At 44.6% G+C, this 18,941-nt stretch overlaps 2 protein-coding genes across 7 annotated transcripts in view; one reads left to right on the top strand and one right to left on the bottom strand.

Annotated features, from left to right (window-relative positions):
* Positions 1-12,434, top strand: part of KNTC1 (kinetochore associated 1) — a 56,757-nt gene extending 44,323 nt beyond the window's left edge. For 3 of the 5 annotated variants that reach the window (XM_053279728.1, XM_053279726.1, XM_053279730.1), the window contains 16 exons: positions 892-965; positions 1,052-1,262; positions 1,791-1,900; positions 3,076-3,125; positions 3,374-3,452; positions 4,281-4,399; positions 4,889-5,024; positions 5,162-5,257; positions 6,370-6,426; positions 8,224-8,278; positions 9,204-9,267; positions 9,744-9,873; positions 11,294-11,383; positions 11,506-11,648; positions 11,807-11,897; positions 12,129-12,434. In XM_053279728.1, the coding sequence (XP_053135703.1) occupies positions 892-965; positions 1,052-1,262; positions 1,791-1,900; positions 3,076-3,125; positions 3,374-3,452; positions 4,281-4,399; positions 4,889-5,024; positions 5,162-5,257; positions 6,370-6,426; positions 8,224-8,278; positions 9,204-9,267; positions 9,744-9,873; positions 11,294-11,383; positions 11,506-11,648; positions 11,807-11,897; positions 12,129-12,152 (1,529 nt within the window). In that variant the 3' untranslated portion in view covers positions 12,153-12,434. The remainder of the gene's footprint in view (positions 1-891; positions 966-1,051; positions 1,263-1,790; positions 1,901-3,075; positions 3,126-3,373; positions 3,453-4,280; positions 4,400-4,888; positions 5,025-5,161; positions 5,258-6,369; positions 6,427-8,223; positions 8,279-9,203; positions 9,268-9,743; positions 9,874-11,293; positions 11,384-11,505; positions 11,649-11,806; positions 11,898-12,128) is intronic. The other 2 variants (XM_053279727.1, XM_053279729.1) reach the window with 2 other exon arrangements.
* A 64-nt stretch (positions 12,435-12,498) lies between these two features.
* Positions 12,499-18,914, bottom strand: VPS29 (VPS29 retromer complex component). 2 transcript variants are annotated; one of them, XM_053279750.1, is made up of 5 exons: positions 18,628-18,914; positions 15,606-15,617; positions 14,485-14,676; positions 13,909-14,144; positions 12,499-12,902 (listed from the first exon to the last, which is right to left on the bottom strand). In XM_053279750.1, exons 1-5 carry the CDS (start codon positions 18,628-18,630, stop codon positions 12,785-12,787), a joined length of 561 nt encoding a protein of 186 aa, XP_053135725.1. In that variant the 5' UTR covers positions 18,631-18,914; the 3' UTR covers positions 12,499-12,784. The 2 variants fall into 2 exon arrangements, with proteins under 2 accessions (XP_053135725.1, XP_053135726.1); XM_053279751.1 differs by lacking the exon at positions 15,606-15,617 and having other exon boundaries at positions 18,628-18,912.
* Between the last annotated feature and the right edge of the window lie 27 nt (positions 18,915-18,941).

The raw sequence follows: 18,941 nt of genomic DNA, 5'->3' as shown, positions 1-18,941 counted from the left end.
GTGTGTGTGTGTGTGTGTGTGTGTGTGTAAATAAATTTTATTTTGAAGAGTTTGTATGAAATAACATTACTCCCAGATGACCTATGGATATCAAATTTTGCAAGAACAATCCTGCCACTTAAATTACCCGAATGCACTACTTTTTATAACAGAATATACTTGGGGGAAAGTTTACATGTTTTTTTAGATGGAATTCTGAATATAATCATATTTTAACTGTTTTCAGATATTTTAACACTTAATCAGATCAATAATTCCAAAAACCACATCATGCCCAAGAAAAGCAGATCTTTCTCAGTTTCAAATTTACTATGCTTGAAATTTACCATACATGGTCATTATTCAATAAAATTGATAATATGAGGTTGAAATCCTACAGATTTTGCATGTGTGTGTGTGTGTGTGTGTGTGTGTGTGAGAGAGAGAGAGAGAGAGAGAGAGAGAGAGAGAAAATATAATATTTCTTGAACTTTCATATCAGTGTTATCTACTCAAGATGACTTTGCCTGGTTAATGATAGGCCTCATCTGTGTGAATGAAAAATTTGAACAGAGGCAGGCTATGGAGCAAACATACTTGTCTGAATCAACAGGCAACTGGCTTGCATTCACAACTGATTCATCTGTCACAACTGTACACACAATTAATTGTAATTCACAGTCTCTATACTCGGGATGCTAGACTGCACCTGTGTTTAAACTGTGTCCTGGATCTACTACCTGAACCAAGCCTCAAAATTTTGTTCATGTTGTGTTACTTAGTGTCTTCTTGCATGCTTTCTTTTTCTCTTTGAGGGAGCACCCTGGCTCAAAAACTCTGAAATCCAAGCAAAAAAACCCTACAGTAACTCCATGTTTTGCCATAATTCTTATGTTTGCTCCCCAATTCCAGGGCCCGCCAAGGTTCAGGCGCTGAAATTCTGTGTTGGTTTAGTTGAAAAGTGGCTGAAGAATACGGCTGTGACGGTAAACCTTTTTTGTTTCTTTTTGCTTTTGTACTGATGGAGCATCTAGTTTCTGCCCATAAATAAACATATTGTCTTCTGACAAAGGAGGAGTTGCATGAAAAGGTTCGTGTGCATCTGAAGAAGGTGAAGGTGCAGCACCAGCGAACTGCCACAGAGGCTGTGCTTGCAGCCCACAAGCTGGACTCGGAAAAGCATCAGAAGCTCCTTGGGAAGCCAGCAAATCTGGTGGTTTTGCTTTATCAGCACAGCAGCATCGCTGAAAGAGTTGAGAATCCAACAGGCAGAGATTACCCCGGTGAGTTGATCTTCCCTGCCCCAGAAGAGCCACCTCCAGAGCGTGGTGAGATCTGGGATTTGGCAGGGAATATAGGAACATAGGAAGCTGCCTTATACTGAGTCAGACCATGGGTCTATCTAACTCAGTCTTGTCTTCACAGACTGGCAGTGGCTTCTCCAAGGTTGCAGACAGAAGTCTCTCTCTCTCTTGCTCAGCCCTATCTTGGAGATGCCAGGGAGGGAACTCGGAACATTCTGCATGCAGATGCTCTTCCCAGAGCAGCCCCATCCCCTAAGGGGGATATCTTACAGTGATCACACATATAGTCTCCCATTCAAATGCAAACCAGGGTGGACCCTGCTTAGCAAAGGGCACAATTCAGGCTTGCCACACCAGACCAGCTCTCCTCCAATAAGGGAAGGAAATGGGCGGTGAGAGAGGAAGGTGTTGTGTTATTTATCCTTCATATTTTTTTCTCTCTTTAAACCACCTGGATAATGTTGTTGTTGAAAAGCAGTATATTATACTGCCCTTATGTTTGCCTAGATATCCATGCTGCAGCTAAAGAAATAGCTGAAATTAACGACTTGGATATGAAGAAAATATTGGACATGCTTCTAGAAAAATGGCTGTGTCCAGATGTACTACCAGCAAACGTAAGCATGGCCTTCCCGAGAGGGATCTGACACGCCATATTGTAGAGGTAGCTTAGAATATCAACGGCCAGCTTCACGCTCTGACCTGGGACCCCTGGATCCATAGAAGGGCCTTGCTGGATCAGACCAAATGTCCCTCCTGCTTCCCGTGGTGGGCAGCCCAGTCAAGGAAGGCCACAGGCATGGAATGAAGGCAACAACCGCCTTGGGCCAGTCACTTCGCTCTCAGCCTAGCCTACTCCACAGGCTTGTTGTGAAAGAGAAACTCAAGTATGTAGTACACCACTCTGGGCTCCTTGGAGGAAGAGCGGGATATAAATGTAAAAAAAAATTAATAATAATTGTCCTACTATGCTTCTCCAGCAGTTAAACCATAGGGGCCGCTTCCAGGAGAGCAGAGCAGCTGCCCAAGAGAAAGCAAAATTCTCCCTCCTGCTTTTATAGGTTGCCAAGAAAAGGGCTTGTAGGCTGTGCATTGATTTTTATGGCATAGCCGTCTATGGCATGTGCATGTTCCAGATGTGTATTTTTATATTCCATTTTAATTCTTATTGTGTAGTTTGTATGGCTTTATATTGTTTTAAACGTTTTGTAAACTGCCTTGAGATTGTTTGCATGAAAGGCGGTATTAAAATTTAACAATAAATAAACAAACAACAGGCTTTGGTCTGACCCAGTGACATGAAAGAACACCTCACTCTGTATATCCCTACCTGGACCTTAAGATTCTCTCTGGAGGCCCGGCTCCAAGTTTTCCCACCATATGAATTAAGATGGGGTGGCAACTGGGCAAGGGCCTTTTTGGTAGTGGAACCCTTTTTACTGGAATAGCCTCCCCAGTGAGGCTCACCTGACATCATCACTATGTCCTTTTAGACACCAAGTGGAGAACTTTCTGTTCACCCAGGCCTTTTAAAATGCTTTAAAAATATTGAATGCTTTTGCCTTTTTAGTTGTAGTTGGCACATTTTTGTTTGATTCGTTCTAAAGTGTTTTTATTAGTACATTTCCCCCCCTAATTGTATAAGGTTCTGTTTAGTGAGCTGCCCAGATAATAGCCATATAAAATAGTAGCTGTTACTTTATTATTGGGTTTCGTCCTTGAACATTCGCTTTCCAAAGCTTGGCTTTTCAGATTGCTCTGTGCTTTCCCCCCCTTTTTTAATATGTAAAAGAAACCATCAGAGGTCTCTGAAAACCTCCAAGATGACGAAGACTTAAAGAGGTATGTCTCTTTGTTCTATCACTATTTCCTTCAACAACACGTGCAAACCCATGACACCCACCCCTTTCTGGAAGTTCTCCTTTAATGACTGCATTAATATAAGCAAGGTGTACAACAGCATTGCTTAACGTACTGGGAAGAAGAAGAAAATCGCAGTGTGCATTTCCCACATTTGACGAGAAATCTTCGACCCGTAAGGGAGAGTTCAGTGCAATGAGGAACTTACAGAAACCTTTTTTGTCTTGCAGGGTAATATATCTCCTTCAGCTTCGCCCACTGGATAACGGCTTAAGAATACTTTATGAGTGTGCAGTATCCACGACCTCAGTAAGTTTTTCATAGGTGCAGTAAATGAGCACTTCTAGGGACACTTTGCCACACATTCGATAACTAGGCAGAGCTGGCCAGGAGCATTTTGAAGTAGCGGATGTTTCTGAACTGTCTTCAATGGCAGCCATGTTGCAGTTCATTTCAGTTGTAACTTTCCGTGTTCCAGTTTCTGTAGGCTAGGGAACAGTTGTTTTCGCAGCAGCTGTCTTTTGAATGAACAGAGCCTTTTCCAAGGTGTCGCGGATCATGTCTCCTCCACCCCCCACCCCACCCACCCCCAGTTGCATTGGCTGTTAAGCAGGGGCATAGCAAGGTTGTAGTGAGCCCAGAGCCAATATTTTAAAATACGCACACACACACACACCCCACTGAAGCTCGGCTCATGAAGTTAAGAAATTTTAAATGAGGCTGAATACACACACCCACACACACACACACACACACACACACACCTATGTGCCACAGCAGAACATCATCCTAAATTATTTTAAAGGTTTTGTAAATTGTAGATCATGCAAGTTGTGTAATGGTCCTAGAGAAAGACATGCTATTCTGGTAGCTCCAGGTCTTAACACTCACATCCATTTTGGAGGATGAGTACAACTGAAGCCCTGGCAGGTGTGTGGCTGGGGGAGTCAATCATGTGACTTGCCTCGGGGGGGGGGTCCCCAGACAACTGTCTCCCCTTGCCTTATTATAGTTACACCCCTGCTGTTAAGCTGAATAAACTGGATGACCATTACTGTGCTGTGCTTCATTCACTGTTCGGCTTTTCAAAAACTAGATGAAATGGCCATCCATCTTTTTCTTTTCCTCCCCATTCAGCCTATCGGAGTGAACCAGCTGACTTTTGCACACAGAAGCAGAGCACTCCGATGTCTGATCTACATGGCAGATTCCTCAGCTGTTGAGGCGCTCTTCAAAAAACCCATTGAACATGTGAAGTAAGTGGAAGCTTGTTTTACCTTTTGACAGGGAAGATGCCCACTAATGACCAGACTGGGTTGAACCAGGGAGGAGAGCTGGTCTTGTGGCAGCAAGCATGAATTGTCCCTTTTGCTAAGCAGGGTATACCCTGGTTTGCATTTGGATGGGGGATTACATACAAGCACTGTAAGATATTCCCCTGGGAAGAGCATCTGCCTGCTTGCATGCCGAAGGTTCCAAGTTCCCTCTCTTGTATCTCCAAGATTGGGCTGGGAAAGACTCCTGCCTGCAACCTTGGAGAAGCCACTGCCAGCCTGTGTAGACAATACTGAACTAGATGGACCAATGGTCTGACTCTGGTAAAAGGCAGCTTTCTAATCTCTCCGAAGTCTAACTACAGAAGTGATTACAGGAATGCCGTCATCCTGTTCATATTGGCTCACAATCTTAGGATAATCCCAGTAAACCAAGCTTGGCTGGACAAATGCATTTTTGCTTTTTAACAGGTATTTCCTAAAATGCTTGATCTACCTTGCCGAGTTGGAAACTCTGAACATCCCGTACACATATGAATCATTTCACAGCACTCCTAAGGAAGGAATGATCAAAGGATTATGGAAGAACCATAGCCACGAACCCAGGGTAACATTTGCTAGGGGTGGTGTGTAAGGAGAGACAGACCACAAACCAAGGTTTAACTCTATCAAGGCTCTTTTTGCCACTGACGACATTTTTTTCATCCTAAAATTATTTTGTGTTCCTCATTTGTGTTCTTCCAGGCAGTGAAACTGGTGACGGAGCTGAGTTTACAATACAAAGTGCACGACCCAGTGCTCTGGAATGGTTTGCTGCAGAAGCTAATCAGCTTCAAAATGGCAAGTTTGCATTTGTGGGGAGGAAATCTATATATATATTTCTCTAAGGCGTACCTGATCCCATGCGTGGCAGCTCTCTCGAGATTTTGCGAGTGAGGGGCAGGGGAAACGAAGGCGAGCGGCCAGCGATGGGAAGTGGCGGCCAGGCCGGCCATCAGGGGAGAACAAACTGGGGCTGAAAGGTGAGGGGAGAATGGCTGAAGTTGGGGGAGGGGGAGAGAATGAATGAATCTTTATTACGGTCAATGACCCATAACAAAAGCAAGACAATACAACTCGTTTCGCAAAATACAGTAAAACGGGGGGAGGGGAATTAGTGAATCAATCATTCTAATACCATTCGCTCAAACAATTTAGATCTAATCTTGACTGCTGCTGCACAACATTTAGCAACATTCAGTGTTATACATTCACTACAGTCTGCTAACAGAAAAGAAACATACCCATCCTCAGTTCTACCAGGGATATTCAGTAAAAGAGGTGGGGGGGGAGAGACAGGGAGAACTAGTGGCACAGATGCTCTGTGCCAGGTCAGGTTGTTGTACGTATTTTGCTTTGGCCTGTGCAGATTTCTTCTAACAGAAAAGGCATAGGAAGCTGATAATATAGTCACAGACAATTGGCCCATCTAGCTCAGCATTGTCTACAGCAGGGGGTGATGGGAGTTGTCGTCCAGCAACCTCTGGAGTGCCACAAGTTGGGAACACCTGGCATACATGGGCTGGCAGCGGCTCTCCAAGGTTTCAGGCAGAAGTCCTTCCCAGCCCTACCCGGAGAAGCGGCCAGGCATTGAACCGGGGACCCTCTGCATGCAAAACGGCCGGGTACTCTGCCACTGTGCTACGGCCTCATTACCTAAGAGGAGCGCCTTAGAGCAGACCGCACTCAATGTAGTCACCATCTCAATGCAAACCAGAGCAAACTCTGTTAAGCAAAGGAGGATCTGTCCTGTACGGGTGTGGTTTTGGGGGGCAGGGTTGTTGTTTTTAAGGGTGGGGTGGCATCTGTACAGTGCCTAGTGCATATTACTGTACGCACTTTAAAGTAGATATGTTTAGTTGCATCCTGCTGTGACATGCATGAAATCCTGAAAAATATATTGCGTGTTTCAGATTCATTATGTGAGGAAAGTTTTGGTAGAGATCACTGGAATCCATGCATTATGGCAGGTGAGTGAATCTGTGCCTCCATGGAATCTGTGTCTGTTTTTTGAGTGTCATTCTATATGCATGCTCACACTCCACTGTTTTACCAGAATGGCTGTGGTAGAATGAATAAGCAGATTCACCATTAATACAGCCTGACAAATGTCCCACAAAACCAGATATTAACTGTGGCAAGTGGAGTTCAAAAGAGTGGGTGTGGGGTCTTCCTATGACCACAGGATATTTTTTCTTTGCATTTCCTTCTGCTTCCTTTATTTTGCTGCCACCATCTCAAGTCCACTATGTGTGTGTATAGGATTTATGAGAGCCAGCGTGGTGTAGTGGTTAGAGTGCTGGACTAGGACCGGGGAGACCCGAGTTCAAATCCCCATCCAGCCCTGATACTAGCTGGGTGACTCTGGGCCAGTCACTTCTCTCTCAGCCTAACCTACTTCACAGGGTAGTGGTGAGGAGACGCTCTGGGCTCCTTGGAGGAAGAGCAGGATATAAAATGTAAAAAATAAAATAATAAATAAATAAATTTCACAATCTTTATACATTTTCTCTTCCACTGAGGTATTGTAGTGTTATGGACATGGAGAGAGTTTCAAACAAGTTCCAGGTTTCTTTTAGTTGAATAAAACAAAAGTTCATTTACAAGTCCTGATAATGTCTTGATGCTTTACTGAAAAGCAGAGTTACCCGCTTACTTGATTACAAAACTGTTACGTGAGTTTATAGTATATTTCCTCACCCTCGTGAGGCATACACAGCCCACATAAGGGTCCTCTTATAAACTGTTTCTCTCCACAATATTTACAGCTGACCCAATTTTTATACTTCTTGTGTCACATAACCATACATTGTTATCCCAGCCTCTTTTCACTCAGGCTGTTAGGAACATAGGAAGCTGCCATATACTGAGTCAGACCATTGGTCTTTCTAGCTCAGTATTGTCTTCACAGACTGGCAGTGGCTTCTCCAAGGTTGCAGGCAGGAATCTCTCTCAGCCCTATCTTGGAGATGCTGCCAGGGAGGGAACTTGGAACCTTCTGCTCTTCCCAGAGCGGCTCCATCCGTTAAGGGGAATCTCTTACAGTGCTCACACGTCTAGTCTCTCATTAATATGCAACTAGGGCGGACCCGGCTTAGCTAAGGGGACAAATCATGCTTGCTCCCACAAGACCAGCTCTCCTCTAGTTCTTACCTGTTCTTATCAACTACACACATTAATTGAATTTTTTCAATCGCACTCTCTCTTCTCCCCCACCAATTGGGGTTTCCTACCCTGGCAGCAGGACTCTTCTTTGCTGGTGCCTGTAATATAGAGATTAACCCCCTTCCAGTTGAAAGTAACCACTAAATAGAATACCACTACACAGCCTTTCTCCAACTTTTTAAAACCACACTAATGCTTGCATTCTAATAAAGCTGACTGATTCTGAGCTGCAACGTCAAACCGGAAGAGTATCCTGATGGAACTGGGGAAAGGATCCCTTGTGAAGCAGCTGGTGAAACTTCAACACTATGGGACGCAAGATGCTGGTCTAGATGGGCCTTGAGATCTGGCAGGGCTGTTTTTATCAGGGAGAATACAATGAGGCCATTCACACAATCAAAAACTATGTTCTACCCCGGTTTGGGAGCTGTGTGCTCCCAATTTCAGGCTGTGTAGAAGCAAGGTAGGAGGAAAACTGGGTAGAAGTGATTGTGTGGAAGCAAGGTAGGAGGAAAATCTGGGTGCAGGTGATTGTGTGGAAGCAAGAGGTGTGATATTCTTTCAGGTGTTTTAAGATGCATGTTACCTTTCTCCCCCCCCAGATCCCCAAATTCAGCCAAGCCTGGCAGAGTGTCATTCTGGACCCGTTGCTTGCAGGTTAGTCTCTTGCTCTGTTACTGGTGCCACCAAAGTCATCGTCATGCTACTGTGTGTTTTAGACAGAGCTCTGTATTCCACACTTCCGCAGAAGTGCAGAAAAGCAACTGAGTGTGGAAATGTCTGCAGAATTCTGCAGCCATGAGACTCTCAGCTTCTGCTCAAACAAAATTACAAGTTCCTTGCCCTTAGGGCTGTCAACTACTAACTGCTGTTATTTATATACTGCTTCTCCATTTAAAAAAAAAAATCAAAGCTGTTTACATTGCAAAATGAGATTGTTCCCTGTCCCCCAGAGGACTCTCAGTCTACAAAGAAACAAGTTAGGCACCAGCAACAGCCACTGGAAGGATGCTGTGCTGGGGAGGAATGGGGCAGTTCTTGCCCCTCGCCAAATATAAGAACTTTAGAAGGTGCCTCTTTGCCTAGTTTTTGCCTTGACTTGAAAGCATGTGTGGGTGGTGCCAGATGGAATCTCAGATGCCCAAAAGGAATTCAGTGGGATCACACTTCAACACTTTGGGAAGCAAGATGCTGGTCTAGATGGGCCTTGAGATCTACCGGGGCTGTTTTTATGAGGGAGAATACAATGAGGCCATTCACACAATCAAAAACTGTGTTCTACCCGGGTGTGGGAGCTGTGTGTAATCCCAATTTTAGGTTGTGCGGAAGCAAGGTAGGAGGAAAACCTGGGTAGAAGTGATTGTGCGGAAGCAAGGTGGGAGGAAAAGCTACCCAGGTTTTCCTCCTACCTTACTTCCACACAGTCACTTCTACCCAGGTTTTCCTCCTACCTTCCAGACAGACAAAAATTGGGAGCACACACAGCTCCCAAACTCTGGTAGAACAGAGTTTTGACTTGTGTGAATGACCTCAACTTGTGGGAGGGGGGAGATTCATCCCCTGAGTGTGTTTGTGTTTGTAGCTTCGTGTCCACCGAGTCCTAGTCAGCTGGAAGCATGCCATGAATCTTTCAAGACACTACTGGAGTAAGTAAACCTACCTTGTGCAGGAGAATATAGATGCCAAGTGCCTGGAATCACTGGGGACTGGCAGTCTCTCCCATATGCCACAGAAGGAGCTGTGGGAGACTGAAGTGCTTCAGGTTAGATTTACGCTTGAAGGGTGCCAGTTGTGGACGCTCCCTGCAAGCAGAAAGCTAGCTCTTAGCCCAGAAGGCAGGCTTTTTTTTATTTGCGGGGAGTGTCTTAATGTAGGCAAGGGGCTTTACCAGAGACACATAGATTCTCACACTCACTGCAGTCTTTTCCCCCCACTGCATTCTGCTGCCTGTATTGGTGGTGGTGAACCAAGAGGAAGAAGAGATGCATGAGCAACACAACCGTTGTACAAGAGTTTGCATGCTCATATTATATCCAACTAGTAAGCCATTGGAGGGAGGGGGTGGTTAGCCTATGGAAAACTTGTAGCTAAATTCCTTTTTTTCCTTCCCCATTCCCCAAAGGTGTCCTGTCCTGTCTGATCTAGATATAATGGGGATTGCAAAGCAGTATGCCCAGTTAGACCTACTGGCTTTGGCTTCTGGGTGCCTCTTACTGATTCCTCAGCCTGAGAAACGAGCTCAACAGATTCAGGTGAGGTGAATCGAAATCAGGAAAATCTTTGCCACCTATCAAAGTGCTAGAAGTGGAGCCGTTGGTTCTTCTTGACAACCAGTTGGCGGAACCACTGAGTTAGCCCTGGATACTGCAGAACTGGGCTCAACAAACTTCCAGGAATATATTCTCACTAGATAGCAAATGAGCCACCTAATGGCACAATGGTGCCATTAACTTGATTAGCAAGCCAGAGGTTGCTGGTTCAAATCCCCGCTGGTATGTTTCCCAGACTATGAGAAACACCTATATCAGGCAGCAGTGATATAGGAAAGATGCTGAAAGCCATCATCTCATACTGCGTGGGAGATGGCAATGGTAAACCCCTCCTGTATTCTACCAAAGACAACCACAGGGCTCTGTGGTTGACACAGACTCGACGGCACTCTTTACCTAGATAGCAAATGACCTGTATTTAGGTGTTGATAGCATCCTCCTTGTGATGCTTAATTTATCAACAGTGGCCTCTGGCCTTTGGCTTACTACAACCAGATTTTGTACTCGCTTGTGCTTTGCATGTGAATGACATGTCTTCTCCTCCATTTGCCCCACTCTGTAAAAAACAGAGTGTCTCTCCTTTTTTAAAAGACAAATTAAGGAGATCACACACACAGTGAAGGTGGACTTGGGGGGCCCATGACAGCTTATGCCATAACACATGCTAGTCTTTAAGATGCCATAGGACACTGTTGGGTTTGCTACTATAGATTGACACAATTTACCCTGGACTTTCATACCTTGTGAGATTAGTATGATCCTTTGCAACCCTTTTGAACATCAGGTCTATAAGATTCAAGGATGTGTCAACAAACGTAGCATTGCATTCAGATGACTTGTCCATTCTTGGGCAATTTTAAAAGATATACAGGCGGGCCTTGTTAACTGCCATTTCGCATATCTCTGGTTTAAAAATAAGCACCAGATTCAATATTTGCGGTAGGGTGATTCTCGTATCTGTGCTTTGTAACTTCAAATTTGGGGTGGTAGTGAAGGAACTCCTGTGTGTGTTCACTTGAACTGGCTCCAATGCGGTGACATGCCTCTGGCCAACTTGCCAACCTGTAAGACCTGGGGTTTGTGCTGCTAAGTGCTAAACGTCAACTGTGGGGTAAGGAAGCTTCGTGATTACAGTACTGTATGTATGCATTACTAGAGGAGCTAGAGTGTGAGAGAGCGTCAGATCTGAGGTGGCCACAGCCCAGTGCTCTGCTCCTTCATTATTTCTGCTCCCCACCCACCCCCGAATTGTTTTGGGGTCATTTTCCAGGCTCCAGAACTTAACCTCCTAATTCCCATAGATGCAATGCCTCGTTATTTACAGTTTCGTTATTCATGGCTGTAAGCGAGGAATGGAACCATGAATAATGAGGTCCACCTGCAATCCTATCTCCACCTCCAGGGTTTCCTAACTATGTATCGGCTTGAGACGATACTACAACAAGTTGAGAAGCACATGACTCAGGGTGAATTGGCCGGTTTGGCTTCCCAGGTACATGAACTTCATCTCCTTTTGGTTTCTTCCCATTCCTGTGCAAAATGAGACCTGACAACATTCACTCGTTTCTCATCACCTATGGACCTAACTCGGATAATTCTCCTCCCACTTTGCAGATCAGGCATTTGATTCTGGACCACGTCGTAAGTGTGAAGGATGGAGGATTTGCAGCTGCAGAGTTCTTCCCTTTGATGAATGTTCAAGCAATGGGTCCCGACAAACTGAAAGGCCTGGTGAAAAACCTTGTTGATCAGCAGAGGTAGGTGGCCACAGAGCTCTTTTTGTGGTGGGAGGGAAGGACACACCTAATTCCACCTCTCAGTTCAATGGGCTTTGTTCTTTTTGAACAGTGCCAAGTTGGAGGCAAAGTATCTTCAGGCAGACACTTTCTCTCTCCCTCTTTTTTAAACTGTACAGGATGGACGATGCGGCAGCCCTAATAACAGAGTATCTTAACAATTCTGGCAATCCTGTTCCAACAAACATGTCCTCTTCAGACACTGTGAAGGTAATGTGCTTTGCTTTTTCTTAAAGCCCACTGCACTTTTGTAGAACTGATGGGGCAGGTACAAGAGCAGTTCAACCGAAATGTGTCACCAGTAATCAAACCTGTAGTTCTGAGACCGAACTAGGCTTCAAAACCCAGTGGATTTAATACTTTATGCATATTGCTTAGCTCACCAGCAATTCCATTATTGATAGGTGTGTTTGTGTGTTTCTGTGTGTTCCTCCCTTTCAGATGTACTTCAGTGAGCGGGCATAGACCTTCCGATCATACTCCTAAGAATTAAGAGCTGCTTCTCTACGTCTCCTTTGGAATGAGATTTTGAAACTTCATATACGATGAGTATTTAAAGCTTTATTATGTATCAAAACTGCTATTGAAAGACTGTTATTGTTAGATTATTTTTCTATCCTGTACATAGTCTAATTCAAACACTGCCTTCCTGTTATTAGCACTTTACAGCTCACTCAGAAGTCACTTTTTGTAACTTCTGTTCTGTAACAAACTATTTTTCTCCTTGAATAAAAAACAATTAACGCATATTGTGTCTGCTTCCCAGTTTAGCATAAAGGTTTAAGTTGTAAGTAACATAAGTTTGACCAAATTAAATTTAAATGTTTATTACAAGACTGAGAATAGTTCACATGATGAACCGACAGAATTCTGCTGCGCACTTTGAATAGTATTTACAAATTGTAACCACTTTTAGGCAAAAGAAAAGAGTAAGCCAAGGCAAACCTCTTGTGAAAGAAGTCAAGCACTCTAAACTTGGTTTACACAACAAGGTTAAGAGGAGTCCTTTTATAAGCTAACAATACTGCAAACACTGTGGACCTTTTTAGTGTATGCTGAGAAATGAAGAGTTGAAGAACCAGGCAGAGTAGCTTGCTTTAAGATTTCTTGTACTCGATTCTTTCTACTTTCACATCATCGCCAATCAGCTGATAAACATAAGTAACTACTGTGGAAGCCTGGATGTCCATCAGCACAAATGAAGGAATGATGTTGCTGAGGGGGGAAAGTCAAGAGTTAGTTTGCTGACAGCATAAAACACAGTTTTTGATTGTGTGAATGACCTCTAGGAATGTCACTGTGGAGGAGGAGCATAAAGGGGCTTATCTCTATCCCCTCCACCAGTAGCATGCTTAGAACAGAACCAGGGCTGACTCAGACAAAATACTGCAATATCCTAGTGCTAGGGCTTCCTGGCGCCTGGGTTTTGTCAAGCCCTGGGCTGTGAAGTCCTGCTATTGTATAAATTAAGTATTGATTTGGACCTAGCAAACATCACTGAGTCTAGCTGCCTAAGGCTCCCTTTTCAGTTGGGAATAAATATGGTGTCAGTGTTACGTAGACTGACATAATGGAAGTGTCACTTATGCAGGTTTCAAGCAACTTCCTTTGGCAGGAATGTGAAGCTGGGACATGTGTTGCTTGATGCACTTAGATATTTGGTTCTAACAGGCAGATGGCACCAGGATCAGAACCCTGAATGTATTCCTTGATGTACAGAGTTTCATGGCAGTGGAAATGACAGCTGTAAAAACTGTACTGATCTGCTAACAGCAACTGTAAGGTTGCTGTTAAAAAGGAGATTATGGTGGAATTCAATTAAGATGTCAAACAGCTTTGTTATAACAGTTGTGCCACCCAATCCTCTGCATCTTTACTTGTAAGTAAGTCCCAGTGAGTTAAACAGAGCTTCCCTTTTAAATGGCTCAGTTCTACCTGGGTTTGGGAGCTGTGTGTGCTCTCAGTTTTCAGTTATGTGGAAGCAAGGTAGGAGGGAAACCTGGGTAGAAGTGATTGTGGAAAAGTAAGGTAGGAGGAAAACCCTTGCTTATCTATTGTTTGGCTCAAATGTTTTTGGCTGATTCCTAGATCCAGAGAACCTGTCAAGGCCTCTCATAACCAAGATCAATCATTCATGAGTACTCAGTCTATTCAAACTGTATAGTAAAATACAATGACCCTAACCCCACCTAAATAGTTTCTTGTGACAGATTTAACTCACTTTTCCAAAGCACTGTAGGCTCCTGTTGCCGATCCAGGGTTGATGTAGAACTTGTTTTCATGTTCAAATGCCTCAAATTTGTGTGTGTGCCCTGAAATTAGGATGTCCACATCAAATTGCCTTTGGAGTAACGCGAGGCTGGCCACATCACCCCATGGAATAACCTGATGGCCATGGATAAGCCCAATCTTGAACTGCCCAACAGTTACCACTTTCTGCTCAGGATAATTCAAGTTCTAGAATTAAAGAGAGCACATTATATGTCCAGCAACAGTCTTTTGCCACTCTTGTGATGAACGTCATTTTTTGTGTTCTAGATTTGCTTACACATGTAGCCCAGAGCTCAGTTTTAGTTTAACCTTGTGAAGATATGAAAACAGGGTATTATGAAATGTGATGGCAAAAGTAGGTGGACCAAGAAACTGGTTCTCATGTGGGGAGGAAAAATAGCACGTCCAGAAGAAGCTGCCTACAGCTGACAGGACTGCAGGGTCAATATTTCCGAGAACCAGTTTTGCAGCCAACCTTGTACAGAAAACGGCATAAACGGAACAGGAATCCATCCGATGTCCTTACCTCATCAAAATCCCCTCTAACTACATGAACATCGCCAGCCAGGGTCTTAAGGTAGTCATAGCTCTCCTTCGTGCAGAGGTTTCCAGTACAGAGAATATGCTGGATCTTTCCTGGAACGAGCAGTTTCTTGAATTTAGCTGGCAGGCTGTTGCATCGGTGCGGGATATGAAGGTCTCCCAACACTAACACCAACTTATAAAGGAGAGAAAGAACATTTAGAATAGATGGCTTTTGTCTCCTCATTCAAGAAGCTCCACATCTTTCTTTCAAGTTTTGTCCCTTTATGCAAACACGGAGTATAGTACTGGAAAGGAACAAAGCTTGTGTCTAAAACCAAGGCAGCCTCCTTAAGGTAGAGTGTGGCCACTGCCTCCTTGTCATACTTTAATATTTCTTTACAAATTCTTCAGTACTGGTAAGCAGCACTTGAATATTAAACAGATGAGTGTTTTGATTTAAATTGTATTCCACTGCAAATTTTAAAAAGTGATGGTTGGTTAGAGTGCTGGACTAGGACCGGAGGGGGGGGGAGTTGAGCAGGCCTGCTTAAAAGTAACGTGGTTGTTGACTGTTTAGTGCAGGGGTCTCAAACTGTAGCCCTCCTGCAGATGTTGGCATACAGCTCCCATAATCCCTGGCTCCTGGCCATTGTGAATGGGGAAGATGGGAGCTGTAGTCTCACAGCAACTGCAGTTTGAGTCCCCTGCAGAGTTCCCTCTAACAGGGATTTCTAGATGTTGTTGATGACAACTCCCAGAATTTACTTGGATTATGGGAGTTGTAGTCAACAACATCTGGGAATCCTTGTTAGAGGGGACACTGGTCCCCTGCTTTCAAATATCCTACTACTCTCATCACTGAGAAACAACTGATATGCTTATGAGGAGTTGCAGTGCTCCCTGGAACACACACACTGTTAAACCACCATCTTTTGAAGCAAAGTCACCACAATGAAGCAAAATGATTAGAGACTTTCACTCTATGCAGGAAGTTTAGCTGCAGTGTTGTCTGTAGATGGGAAGACGTCCTTCAATCCATATCTACAAAACATTTTAAGAGCCACTGAGAGTTGACACCTACCGCCACCAGTATTAGTAAGAGGCCAAGATGAACAAACTTACTCTGTGCCCAGCCTGATTGGATGAAGAAGTTGATTGCAGACGGGAAGGGAGGGGGAGGATGGAAAAAAACAGGATGAGACATAAACAATGTTAAATAAAAGGAAGCAACAGAGAAGGAAACATCTCAAGCCAAATTAATAGGCAAAATCAATGAAATTTGAATGTTAGAAGAAGAAATGTTAAAAATAAATTTACAAAAAACAAAATTGATTTATGCAACTGATGTCCTAAGAATAACAGAAAAGCTTTTCCAGCATTCACTGAACAGAACAGTCAATCTCTCTTGTAACTTCCAGTCTCTCTTGTAGTTTTCCAGAATCCCCAACCCACAGAATCTTCTTTAACTGTACCGGCTTCTGAAATTTCAACACTCCCACTGCCACCTTACTTTCATACATATCTTTGTAGCCATAGAAGCTAGAAACGGTGTTTTTTAAAATGAAATAGCAATAGCACTTACATTTATATACCGCTCTATAGCTGGAAGCTCTCTAAGCGGTTTACAATGATTTAGCATATTGCCCCCCAACATTCTGGGTACTCATTTTACCGACCTCGGAAGGATAGAAGGCTGAGTCAACCTTGAGCCCCTGGTCAGGATCGAACTTGTAACCTTCTGGTTACAGGGCGGCAGTTTTACCACCAGGGGCTCATTTGTAAGATACTCAGTGTAATGTAAGATACTCAAGAGCATAAATTCTGAAACGCAAATGATATGCAGGGGAGCAGCAGTAGGAGAGAGGACATGCTCTCCGCTCTTGCCTGTGGGCTTCCCAGAGGCATCTGATGGGCCACTGTGCGAAACAGGATGCAGGACTAGATGGGCCTTGGGCCTGATCCAGCAGGGCTGTTCTTGTGTTCTCCATCTTTTCTTCCCTTACACAGCATTGTAGGTGGCTGTTTTCATTAGACTAACCTCCAAAAGCCACAGTTGGGTAATACCTTTATTAGGACCAGCAAAAATATCACAAAGGAGTCAAACTTTCAAGTTCTCCAGACCTCTGCTTAACTATGTGATACTGTAATGCAGTTGGTCTTAATAACTCACCCTACTGGGACTTCTGCATTAGCACAGAAACTCTCCATGCACACAGCTGTCCGCCTCTGCATTGCAGGAGCTGTTCAGCTCTGCTCATCACAGATACTACTAGGCCTGACACAGGACAAGACTCTACCAGTGCAAAACAGCCAAGTCTGGAAAATGAATCCCTAGCTGCCCATCTGAGACCACGTTAGTGTGGCCAAGGGGACAAAGGCACTGGGATTCAGGGGAGGAGAGCTGGTATTGAGCCTGGACTGTCCCCTTTGTTAAGCAGGTCCTGCCCTAGTTTGCATTTAGATGGGTGACTACTTGCAAGTGCTGTCTGTTGTAAAGACAGCCATGGGGATGCAGCCATCTGTAGAGCTACTGCTTTGCATGCAGAAAGGCCCAGGTTCAATCCCTCTCTAGAGGCAACATCTCTAGGTAGGGCTGGGGCAGACTCCTGCCTGAAACCTTGGAGAGCTGCTATCAATCAGAGCAGACAATACTAAACTAGATAAACCAATGGTCTGACTTGGTATACGTCCTTCCTTTGTTCCTCAGTCATTATGACCAGGGACACAAGTCCTTGCATTAACAAGCAGTAGCATTTCGTCTCATTCCCCCTCTAACTAGCTTCCTATTAGATTGACAGACTACACACAGTACATGATTGCTTGCTTTATGGCTTTATAATGTTCCAAGGGGGTTAGCCAAGCACAATCATGAGAGAAAGTTATTGCCATAAATACCATGAACACAGGTGAAATACATATTGCGGAAAGATAATCAAAATGTAGTTAATGTGAAGCAGGGCAGAGTCAGAAATGCAGGAGAACCTGGGGGACTCACACTGGTTGTAAAGTGATTTAGAAATTTGACTGAAAAGCAAATAACCACTGAGAAAATCTCTCACATTCTTGTTTATTCACTAACAACCACTTATCTATTAAAAGATTAGCCAGGCTGCAAATGTAGTTCACACATATAAGATCCAACCCTGTAGAGAAACTAAGCACAAAAATGCTTTGCTGAAATCTATACAAGAACCTGGGCCATATCAGTGACCAGAATACTCTGCAGACTGTCGGAAGGACTGCCTCTGTGGGTTTACCATCAGGCATCTTCCAAATCCATCTGAGTCCCAGAGGAAAGAGGCTCAAACCTAGATTGTATCACTAGGGGCTAGAAGACTCTGCAGGTTGATAAGAAGTTGCTTCCATGGGCTGGCATCTTTACCATCCACCACGAGGTCCTTTGGCTTGGAGGGAAGAGCCCGGCACGCAGACTGCACCACCAACTGTCAGGGACCAGAAGCCACCAACCCCATCTCTAAACGGTAAGTGGATTTGGGAGCCAGTCTTGGCGGACAAGTGGGACAACTGACATTTGAGAAAATGCACATAGACAACAAATGAATGTATGACATCTAGAGCTCTATCAGCGGGATACAAATACAATGCAAAATTGACTTCTTAAAAGAGAAGCGCCAAGGTGGCTTAATTAATTAATTCAAACCAGAGAGCTGGCCTTGTGGTAGCAAGTATGGATTGTCCCCTTTGCTAAGCAGAGTTTGCACTTGAATGGGAGACGACATGTGAGCACTGTAAGAGATTCCCCTCAGGGGATGGAGCCGCTCTGGGAAGAGCATCTAGGTTCCAGGTTCCCTCCCTGGCATCATCTTCAAAACAGGGCTGAGAGAGAGATGCCTGCCTGCAACCTTGGAGAAGCCGCTGCCAGTCTGTGAAGACAATTCTGAGCTAGATAGACCAATGGTCTGACTCAGTATGTGGCAGCTTCCTATGAACCAGGAGCTTCCTGACAGCCTCTGAGGCATGACACACCCTCAGGGGCAGGCCAACCCTTCCAGGGAGGGAAGGGGGCAGATTCGGCGTGGTTAGATTAGACGGGGCTAGGGGCGGGGCCTTGCTTTTAAGTTCTCCCTCCCTTCTTTATATTCTCCCCCGCCCCAATTCCCCTCATCCTCATCGAACAGCTCACCATCTTGGCTAACCTCCCTCAGCGCTTCTGCTTCAGCTCCTTCTCTCCGCCGACGCTTCCGGCCTCCCCAACCAATAGCCCGGAAGCCAGGCCTACGGAAGCCGAAGTGCAGTCAAAACGAGCTAGAATGCGCTGTGGGGGGTCGCCTCGCCTGTCCCTCACATTCGAGGAGGAGATGGAGGCGGGTTTTTTTCTTCTTCTTCCCCGAACAGACGAGAAGAACTACCGAGACGAGAAGCGAGCGGACCTACATCCGGGTATAGGAGCCCTTGGTATGCCAAAGGGCTGTAGCCGCAATGAACGCGAACACTTCC

The sequence above is a fragment of the Hemicordylus capensis genome, chromosome 15, assembly GCF_027244095.1.
Source record: "Hemicordylus capensis ecotype Gifberg chromosome 15, rHemCap1.1.pri, whole genome shotgun sequence".
Classification (NCBI taxonomy): Eukaryota; Metazoa; Chordata; class Lepidosauria; order Squamata; family Cordylidae; genus Hemicordylus; species Hemicordylus capensis.
Note: the sequence above shows the minus strand (reverse complement) of the source record. Positions and strands in the feature narration are given on the sequence as shown.